The sequence below is a fragment of the Podarcis muralis genome, chromosome 12 (assembly GCF_964188315.1).
Source record: "Podarcis muralis chromosome 12, rPodMur119.hap1.1, whole genome shotgun sequence".
Classification (NCBI taxonomy): Eukaryota; Metazoa; Chordata; class Lepidosauria; order Squamata; family Lacertidae; genus Podarcis; species Podarcis muralis.
In genome coordinates this window covers 53,656,890-53,667,471 of record NC_135666.1, presented here as the reverse complement: position 1 = coordinate 53,667,471, position 10,582 = coordinate 53,656,890, and the positions used below count along the sequence as shown (strand labels likewise).

Below are 10,582 nucleotides of genomic sequence, written 5' to 3'. Positions count from 1 at the left end.
CAAGTTCATAAAACATTCTTTTATGCTCATGCAGCTTGTTTCTTTGATTTCTCATTTCAACCAAAATTTTAATTTTTATGGAATTGATACAGAATATTTTAAAGCTGCAAAGATAACTGGTGGTATCTTACTAAATCATAGTCTGGGTAGACCCATTGAAATGGAAGGACTTGAGTTAGTCATGACTAACAAGCCCATTGATTTCAGTGGATTCTTCAATCAAGGTAACTTGCTTTAAATGATATCTGCATTGGTGCTTACCTGGGTTGCCATCATAATCTCAACATTGGGTCTGTATCCCTATAGATTTGTAACTCTGGATGGAAACAGAAACTGAATCCTCTGGTCAGAAGAACATTGAATGCTAGTATTCTAAGGGTTAGAACATGAATGTCAAAGTTGAACAAATGTTTCCCTTTTGTCAATTTAAAATTAATATAGTCAATGTTAAATGACTAAGTTATCAATAGCTAAGGAAAGAAAACTGCACACATACTTGTCTTTTACAATTTGGTTCTTAAGAGCACCTCCTTGGATGCCACTGGGTCACACAGGAGCAGAGCAAGTACTTCCAGGCGAAGAGATCTTGTGGTGCGTAGTATTGATGAGCATGTTGTGGTTTGTTCACATAGCACTTTGTGCATACTGATGAGGAATACTGGTGGCAAAGGATGTTATCTGATTGTTGCCAGTCACTTGTGCAGCAGACTTCTGCTGTCACAAACTAATCTCCCCCTTCCTCGCCTCCCCCTGAAGCCCCCCACTCCAGTCTCTTTCAGAGGACCCCAACCTTCCAGCTGACATGAAGAGGCTGGGAACTGCAGAGGGGAGGGGAGCAGAGAAGGGAAAATCCTGGTACAATGTTGGAGGACCCCCCTCAGTATTTCAGTTTTAATAAAATATTTGAACTTAGAAGTTCAAGACATTTAACTTGAGCATTTAAGTGAGCCCTGGGTGGGGGCAAGAGAAATGGGAGACAAAAACATGAGATGGCTTTAGGCTAGCTGAAACACTTCCATTTGTACAGGGCAAGACACCCCATTTTTGCAATTCTTCTACCAATTGCAGCCCTCCATGACATTTCCCATACTATTCCAGATAACCTTTTGCAAGTAGTAGCACTCCCACTAGCTTAAAGCCAGTGTTACACAAAACCACATATTTTTATTTAAATTTCATCACATTTATGGAGGCCTATTGCAAATTGCATTATGTATAGAACGTCTGTAAAATAGCAGTGTGTGAGGGATAATAGAAATGGGAACACATATTTATCTCTGCCTACTAATTTTAATTATGCTTAATGGTTTGTATTTGTGAGAGGTTCTTTTGTTTCAGCTCTTGTGTTTGTGTTCAGACTTGTATCACTTCTGCCAATGGCTTTCTGCATATCATTAAAAAGAATGAAAACTAATGTCATCTGTGATTTCTGTGTTTACACCCTGTGGTGAATCATGTAAATGCATGTCAAAGTAAAGTTCTGAGCAATGCAAAAATAGTAAAATAAATAAATTCAGTATGTTGCAGAGTTCAAGTTTAATCTATGTGCTGTTTCTGCCAAACCAGTTTGTTCAATTTCCTTTTCTTTTTTCTCATTGGATAGATCAGTGGTTAATAAAGTTTCATTTTACATTGTTTTTGAACTATCACATGGTGGTTTAGCATTGTTTCTGTGGATACTACTGCTCCTTGATGGTAACTTTCTAAATCTTTACTCAACAGAGCCATGCTCATGGAGACTCTTACGGTGGGAAGAAGTCTTCTAGCTCTAATAAAGATCTTTTGGTTAGTGTTTTCAATTAGGGAATTGCTATAATTTTACCTCTTCGTGGTTTCTCTATACAATATTCCCCCACATATATTTGGTATATTGGTTGTATAAGGTACTTCATCTAAGTTAAAAAGAGATCTTGCTTACGGTGCAGACTCTTTTCCAGCATTATGCAATGGAAGCATGAAAAGTCAGAAGCGACAGGGTGCCTGACACCAGGAATGGTAAAGATACCTACTAAGCTAACTTCTCTCCATTGGATTTTTTTCCTGTTATCCCTTTTTGAGGTTTTTCTGAAATGTTTTGAATTATTGACCTTCATGTTGCCCTCATGAAAGTAAAGTTTTGTTTCTAGTTCTGTATCTGTTCTCAGTGGGCACAGGAATCTGTTAAGCCCCCCAGTAATGAGTGCTTCAGATTCCATTGAGGAACAGCCTATATAAGGTTAGATATTTGAATTGAAGTAAACATATGAAACCACTTAAATGAATTATTGCAACACAGTTTAAATGTCTGGATTTCTAGAAAACATTTGTACACAGTTTGAGAACACTTATGTTTGGAGACTTTTAGGACAAACAAGTTTGTAGACAATTTGTTTTATGGACGATCACTGATTATAAAGCTTGGCTTCTCGTGGAGCAGGCATAAGTTGCTATTTAGTCTTATAAGAACCTTGCAATAAGTAGTTCTACTTTAATTCTAATTAAATGATGTTTTCAGTACTTCTGGCCACATTCATGCATTGTACTAAACCATGGTTTAGTGTGATCATCATTGCGGGAAGTCCAGAGGATGGCAACACAAAAATGGGCCTTTTCTGCAGTAGCTTCCTGTTTATAGAATGCTCTTCTCAGAGAAGCTCTCCTGGTCCCTTTATTACACATCTTTAGGTGTAAAGCAAAAACATCCCTCATCTCCCAAGGCCTTTGGCTATTTAAACAGTCTATGGCCTTTTAAACTGTGGGGAGTGAGTACTGTTTTTGCTTGTTACTATAGTTTGTTTGTTTGCTTTTTTGTTTCTATATTGCAAACTGCCCTGTGCTTCTTAGATGAAGGGCAGTATAGAAATTTAATAATTATTTAAAAAATAAGACATCCATCAGCAAATGAAGAGGGAGGCAGTTTTTGACAAGTTCCCAAACCCCTCCAGAACAGATTTAGGGAGGTATGGTGGTTGAGCATTAGGGGAAGGGGAAATGGCCAGCTTCCCCATTTTTCTGTCAGATGCCCAACTTTAGTGGAGGGGACACCAGTGGATACCATTCTAGTCCACTCTTTTAAAAAAGGGATAATAATAGTACAGTCCAATATCAACATTTAGCTGCTTTCATTTGGTAAAGGCATCTGGCCCTAAAAACTGTGTACAGTATGAGGCTCATTGTGTGACATAGAGCACGTTGATATATAAACAGCTGCTTGCTCATCCAAAATTCAATATATATTGGTGCTTCAGAGCACCACAACTTATCATATGACTTGAATACTCCAGTAAATACCAATATTTCCTTACATGTTTGAGTTTGAATACTTTTTTCAACTTTGTAATATATTTTTGGCAGAGTGGATTTTACCATGACCAACGAAACTACAGCAGCCTTAGGCATAGCAAACCACTTTCTACCTACCATCCTCGGGTTTGTGTGAATTATTTTGTTTTATTTTACTAAACAATCTTATTTAGACATGAGTTATTGCAGTGTTAGCTGCCATGCTCTAGTCTAACAGAAAAGCCCTGCTTGATTTTTGGTGTTTGGATTAACAACTCAATTTTGAGGACGCATGTGATTTCCAAATCTACTGCTCTCTTTTGTTTTACATACATTATTGCTATGAGAATCAAATTATGGGTTAGAAGTAATGCTAGGCGGTTGATTTCTGGCTTGCGTCCACTAAACCTTTTCTGATGTAACTGTTTTTAACTAATGTATATGTTGCCACAGTGCAGTTGACAAATTTTGGAATTCTGGGTAACCATTCTAAAGATATTTGTGCTGAAAATTCATTAAATTAAAAAGTGGAGACTAATGGAATGTTTGGTCTGATGACATCCTGCTAGTTTTGAATTCCCTTTCACTTTATGAAAATACTAACATGCATTTTATGAACAATGTTTCATTTGTATGGTATTAAATGTAATACAATGTCTTATTTTTGTCACAGTCATCTTCTCTATACAGTGATCCTTTGGCAACAACTAAGAATTACAGGGTTAGTAGTGTGTGATAAAAAAGTCTACATTTAAGAATTACAAGGTTCTGTAAATCTAAAAACAATGCTCTCCTCTATAGGTGTCTCCAGATGTAAACACTGGTTTGATAAGAAGTGCCAGTTTGGTTCGTATGCAGATCTGCATGGTTGTCTTAAGCTTGCAGTTCTGTGGGTACTTTGGCTTGAAAACATTGTGTGTTCTATTCCAGAAAACATTAGGTTAAGCATGCAAGAATATTAAGATGGAGAATATGTGAAAATCATATTGAAGGAAGGAAAAGCTTGTGTGCAGTGTAGGTTTTCAAATCTCAGATCATGCCTTTCTGTCAGTGGCAAATTGTACAGTATAGTAGTTGTCCAGCAAATACACAGGGGTCTCAGTGCATGTATACCAGCCATTTCGGTTCATCTGGGATCATCAAAAAAGTTAACTCTAGACAACTATCACGTAGGCATCAATCCTGGACATTGTATTAAAATAATGTGAAAATTTGTATCTTACAAAGCAAAGAGCTCTACCCACCAAGAATTTATTTTAGAAGGTTCAATGTATGTTTTGGAAAATCACTAAAATATATTGTGGCTGAAACAGTGAACAAGCCTTCCCTAGTAATTATCTGCTGTTATGTGGAGCATTTACTAACATTCTTTCTGCTATGGATAATTGTCAGCATCAATCCTGCTTTTGAGCTGAAACTCAAGATCAGTCAGGTTAATATCCTTCACACAGGCCTTTGAGAAACTGTATGGATAAGGTCAAAAGACCGAGGACTGTAAAGCTCACCAGGAAGTTTCAGGATTAAGCAAGTTAACAGTTAGGAATGCAGGGTAACCAAAAAAAGAGAGAGGAGAAAATAGACTGAAAAATAAGTATCTGATGGAAATATTATACAACTAGTAGAATTGCCAAAGGTTTTTTTAAACTGGACCTCTCCAGTGCTTCTAAAGGAAACCTGTTATTCATAAATGTAAGAAGTGAAGGCTTTCTGGAGATGAAAATAAATGGAAAATGCTTCATTTGCTAGATTTCTGTACCTGGTTGCTGCCAGAGGAGTAGGGAAAGTAATAAAAATGTGCAACATGAGAAACAGGATGATGAAGAAAGGAGAGGCGCAAACAACTGGGGGAAATCTAGTATGGCCTAAGGTAGTTGACTGGAGTGGGAGTGAAATGCTGAAAAATGTATTTCTGCAAATCATTGCCAGAAAATTTGCTTCTGTCAACTTACATCCACTTGCTCCATGTGGCTGCATCCAAACCATGTGGAGTATATTGCTTAAAACAAGCAATGCCATGGGTCATGGAATTCTGGAGTATCAAACCCCTCTGCTGTACTGCCTGCCTTTCTGGAGGCAAGTAGTAAACTGAAGATAATAGGAAGGTGTTAGAGAAAATTAAGCTGCCCTGGTTGTAATGAGGAATATTCCTCTCTTTTAAAGACCAGTACAGGTAACTTGAACTTATGCTCATTTAGCTTGTGCACATTTAGCTTTATGCATGTGGCAAAAAATAAAAGGGGCAGAAAGGAGACAGGCATCCAGGGAAAAAGACTTCGGCAGTCCTATCTGCCATTGAACCCAATGTGTTTTGGCTTTATGTGCTATCTCTGGAACCAACCCCATGTAAGCTGAGAGTTGCCAACAGTTGTGAAGGAACCACAGAAGAAAAGATCAAACCCTATTGCTATTTTTCTGCAGTGCGGCATGAAATCTACAGTGTTTCTGCTTCTTAAAAATCAGACAAGCTTCTGGTTATTGGTAAACTTTGGCATTGCATGGGAAACAGATTGCTAGTGCTTGAGCTTGTATATTAAATTCACAAACTTTGTAGAGAAAGCTGCTTTTGGCTGCAGAATCCTCAGAGGTTTTCAGCAAGTGGATAGATGCTTTAGGTATTTGTGCCGTTTTACAATGGTGGGTTAGGTTAGAACAATTGCATCTCTGAAGGTGGATTAACTGGATGATTTCTTGCTTAAAACTACAACAACCAATTCCTATGTTTGCAGTGCTTACAACTTTATAGCTTTGGGCTGGCAAGAGCCCTTGAAAAATGGAAGTTGAAAGAAATAACCTATTCCATTGTATATGTCAAAGAACGTGGAAATATTATTGCTACCATATAGTAAATATTCCAAGCGGTATTTTAAATGTGCCTGCAGGATTAGAATTTAGTAACATTATCCTTCACAAAAATACAGTTTTTAGTGAAGGAAGCATGTGTACTTCTGCCAATGGTGATGTTTGTCTGCATAGCAGCAATGCTTACAGGCCACATAAATACTCTTCATTATTCTGCAATACTGTAAATACAAACACCATTTTCTCTGTTCTTTAGGCATCGTTAAGTGGTGATGGATTCTATAACCCATATAGTTATCGTACAGTAAGTCTGCAGGGCTTTCTTTTGGTTTTTACAAAATACTTTTACAAAATACTTCTTGGTTTTTCAGATAAGTAGCTGAAAAACCAAATATTTTCCTTCCCTTTGCAACCTTGTTTTTAGCCTTCAGAATACAGTTGTTACTCTTCAAGAGCAAGTTCAGCACGAAGTAGTCCAGTGGTGAGAAGTTTTCCGCACGCATTAAAGTTTTTCAACTTTAACTAATTCTCTTCTCTTTAACCATTTGTGTGAATCACCTTACTCATAAATGCATGGGTTGTGGCGTTTAATTGACTTGACAGAAGCAAGATATTAAAAGGTTAATCAGAAATATAAGCGCCTTTTTCTGGCTGCCATTCAGTGATTTTATATTATTATTTAGTTCTGTATATTATGTCTTTGAATGTGGAATATGAAAAATTCATATACCTCAGCAGGATGCCTCTCAGAATATAATGCTATGGGGGGGTCGGGGAGGAAGAGCACAGTTTAATGTGTTTCAGTGCAACTGTTGAAGCAGACACAGCCTACCATGTCTTCTACCTGTATCCTCTTAGTTCTTGAGTCTGTTTGCTAGGAGATCTATGGTGACCAGAAAGAGCATTTCAGCCTCTCAGTTAAGCACTGTCCCTTTGTCAGTGTAGGGCAGGAATAAGAAACTAGATCCTGCCAGGCCCATTCCTCTGTAGGCCAACTTTGACATGTGAGTGGGACCACCACTTTTGACAGAATGATGTCAGGTGATTGATGTCAAAATTTGAAGGGGCTGCTGTACCTGCTGATCAGACTTGCAGGGAGACAGCCCTTCTGAAGTCTACAGAGGGGGAAATGCTACTCTTTGCAGAGAAATAGATTCAAAGTTTGGTTTAATGAATCTGACCCAAGCTTATTTTCTAAACTGCACTTTGAAGGCCCCAACAATCAGCTGATAGTTGCTGGTGCAGAACTGTCTTCAGTCACTGACAAACAGCCGATTGTTGATGCTTGCAGAAAGCTCGGCTGTACTTTTGAAGCCCTGACAATCAGCATGTGCCTGCAAACACCCCCTCCCCTCCCAGTCTCATAACTTACCTGCCCCACAACTGATATAATATATGATGTCAAGTGTAGTATTGGTGGCTGTGGCATGGCCGAAATGAGGAGGCCTGGTGGGTCTTAGCAGGCTCAATGAGCAGTGGTTCCCCACCCCTTGTGTAGGGAGGACTAGATGAGAATATGGAAAGCGTGTTAGGGCTTCATAATCCTTCTAATGCTCTGGCTTCCCATTATATCTAATTGGAATCTGTCTATGCCTGGATGCAACATCTGTGCATGGAAAGATCATGACCAAAGTGTTTAATTGTCAACCATTTACACTATCTGTGACTTTCCACTTTGTCAGGCAGAAGTGAATCACTGGGGCCTTCCAGTATTTTGGTCATTTCGAATTACTGTGTCAAGCTTGATGATCTTTGGAGTTCATGATTCTGAGACCTTTATTATGAATCCTGCTTTGGATTTGACATCCAAAAGGCAGATTACTTATGTTTAAAATGTGAATTAGTTTTAATCTTTATGACTTATTGTACTTAATTCTCGGTGACATGGGCCATAGAAGTAGGGAACAGGATGAGCAAAACATGTCCCCAAATTAACCCTTCCACTTTTTATTTGTGTTCTAAGCAAATATTTTTCATATGCCATATTCCCATCAGTGAAAATAAAAGCACATGGAGATTCTGTGTGCAAAACTTGTGCTTTACCATGAAAATTGTATAGTTCAGCTCCCACTGACTGTGATTCTGCTGGGGGCCTAATGTGTTTGCACAGCGTTGCACTGCTTCACTCCCCCTTGGATCCTTATGCTACCCTCCACATGCCTTCCCACTTGTCCCAAAGACGAGCATTTCGCTGTCAATAGCAGTGTCCTCAAGGCAGCATGAAAATACTATTTTTTTCCCTCAGCATGTTGCATTGGTTTGCACATTTTTAGTATGCATATGAGTCATTAACACTGAATGTTACTTAATCCAAACAAACGTTTATCCAACAGTAAGTTAGTTAATTACTTGTCTTTGAACTTCATAGTTTACAGATGATGAAGCAGGGAGCATTGCATCCTCTGATCGTGCTGTTCGAGGCAGGAGGGATAGTGTGGTGAGCAGGGCTGTCTTGTTGTGCTTTTTGGTCTGCTTTTATGAACTCTGTTGCATGAAGTACCACAGGTCCTAGAGTGAGATGAGTAGGCTAGGTGTCACTCTTCACGTTGTGTGCTCATATCAGCTGGAAGTAGTCATGTTCTGTTTTATTATCTCTTAAGGCTGAATTGCATGCTGATGTTTGGGCCAAGGCATGCCCAAGTCACAGGTGTCATGGGCCAAATAGGGAGACTTGGTGGACCTAATTAGGCCTGTTGGCGGGGGGTTCCCCACCGCTGTTCTAGAGCCTGCAGAATCCTCTTGAACCCAGGCTGGAACCCCATCTTTGTAATGGTTTTTATTTTTATTAAAATTTATATACTGTTTAATTGTTAAACAACAAAAACAAAGCAAAACCCTCAAAGTGGTTTACAAAAACTTAAAGAGGTTTATTGTGAAATGACTTTGAGATATTTTATGGGAAGTGAGATATGAATGAAAACAATCAGCTTGTGGCTGGCCAATGTGCTGCCCTTCAGATGCTGTTTAACTTTAAAACCCACAGCCTCAGCCACCGATGCCTGTGGTCAGGGATAATGGGAACTGTAGTTTCACAACATCTGAGGTTTCACACTAGTTACTCCTGTGTTCATTTACTTTGCTTCTATATCTTAAAGTAATAAATTTCCCAAGGGAATATTTTGGTTAAGATGCCTTTCTCAGTACTGGATAAACTTGATTCAAGTTGAAGTAAAAATTATTAATATTGACCACTCCTTCACAACCTCCTCTAAACTTCACTAAAGGCATCAGTTTTACCTTCATATAGAGTATTCCAAATTCTCTCTACTCAGGCTTTAAGAAGTGGTTCAGTTCTCTTCCATATGTAAATGATTTTTATTTGAACAGCAATAAGTTGGTTAAGTTTTGCTGCGTAGTAGATTTCTGGTCATTTAAATACCTGTCTCAAAGATGACTGGACATAATAGCTTATATCCAATTGTCGTACTCAAAGCAGACCCTTTGAAATTAATAGATTTTAGTTACTGAAGTCTATTAATATTAAAGAGTCAACTCTGAAAATAACTCAGTTGGATATCATTGAATGTAGTAGAATGTTTACTAAATAGTGACCAAGGCCTCCATCCAGACAGAACTGAATTCTGTGCAATGCTGGCATATTTCTTGAATAGTTGTATATTTAATATGAGAGGTATGAAGTCCCATCTTTACACAGTCTTAATGTTATTCGCCCTAAGATTTTTATACTATTCAATATATTAGTCAAAAATATATTCCACACATTTTTATTTAAATTTAATTTTCTTTTCACAATCTAACACTAATTTTGGAGAGAGAGAGCTTTTCTAATTGTGAGCTGGTGGTTTTTGGCTAGGGCATGAAACTGTGTACTCAAAGGGTCATGACGCTTCCAATATCAAAGTGATATCCATCTAAAAATTGATTGTGTCTGATATGGCAGTGGCATGAATAGTTATTCAATATACTATTCCTGTGTAGTGGAAACACATGATTCAAAACCTGCATTTTTTTGTAATGTGTCTTATAATTATTTCTCTTACAAGAGACTTTTTGTAGTGAAGGTAAATGTGTGAGTTAGTCCCTTTTCTTCAGTTTGTCTGCAGTAGCTAAATCTGAAAAAATACTGTTCAAGGCACACATAAATGTGATAGTAAATTCAAGCTAAATTATTATTTGTATGTGTATGGCTTAAAAATTATTCATTGAGCAAGGGTAAAAAGAATTATTATGGGAAGGGAGATGTAACCTGGGGGGTTGTATGAAATAAACAGTGACTATTAGGGCATAAGGAGGACAAACACGATAAATCAAAACTTGATTTCCCTAGGAAACTAAATGTTTAGTTTAAGGATAAAATTTAGAATCCTGAATATCTCAACATGAATTGTTTATAAATATTTTGCTGTTGATTATACTTACAAAAAACACTAGTTTGATACTCAGCAACATTCTTAAAATGCAGCTGAATGTGAAAATGAGATACAAGCTTTAAATGTATTGCTCCAATGAGAACTATATTCTTCTTCCACCCTACTCTTTCAGGCTAGGAAGGTGTTTTGAA

At 37.8% G+C, this 10,582-nt stretch overlaps 1 protein-coding gene across 21 annotated transcripts in view; it reads left to right on the top strand.

Annotated features, from left to right (window-relative positions):
- Nucleotides 1-10,582, top strand: part of LRRFIP2 (LRR binding FLII interacting protein 2) — a 51,632-nt gene that overhangs the window by 18,114 nt on the left and 22,936 nt on the right. For 11 of the 21 annotated variants that reach the window (XM_077916496.1, XM_077916491.1, XM_077916492.1 and 8 more), the window contains exons 4-10: nt 1,723-1,785; nt 3,334-3,408; nt 3,935-3,982; nt 4,063-4,107; nt 6,317-6,364; nt 6,485-6,541; nt 8,429-8,497. The exons of 6 other annotated variants lie outside the window; for them this stretch is intronic. In XM_077916496.1, the coding sequence (XP_077772622.1) occupies nt 1,723-1,785; nt 3,334-3,408; nt 3,935-3,982; nt 4,063-4,107; nt 6,317-6,364; nt 6,485-6,541; nt 8,429-8,497 (405 nt within the window). The remainder of the gene's footprint in view (nt 1-1,722; nt 1,786-3,333; nt 3,409-3,934; nt 3,983-4,062; nt 4,108-6,316; nt 6,365-6,484; nt 6,542-8,428; nt 8,498-10,582) is intronic. 4 more of the 21 variants (XM_028751525.2, XM_077916485.1, XM_077916490.1 and 1 more) reach the window with 4 other exon arrangements.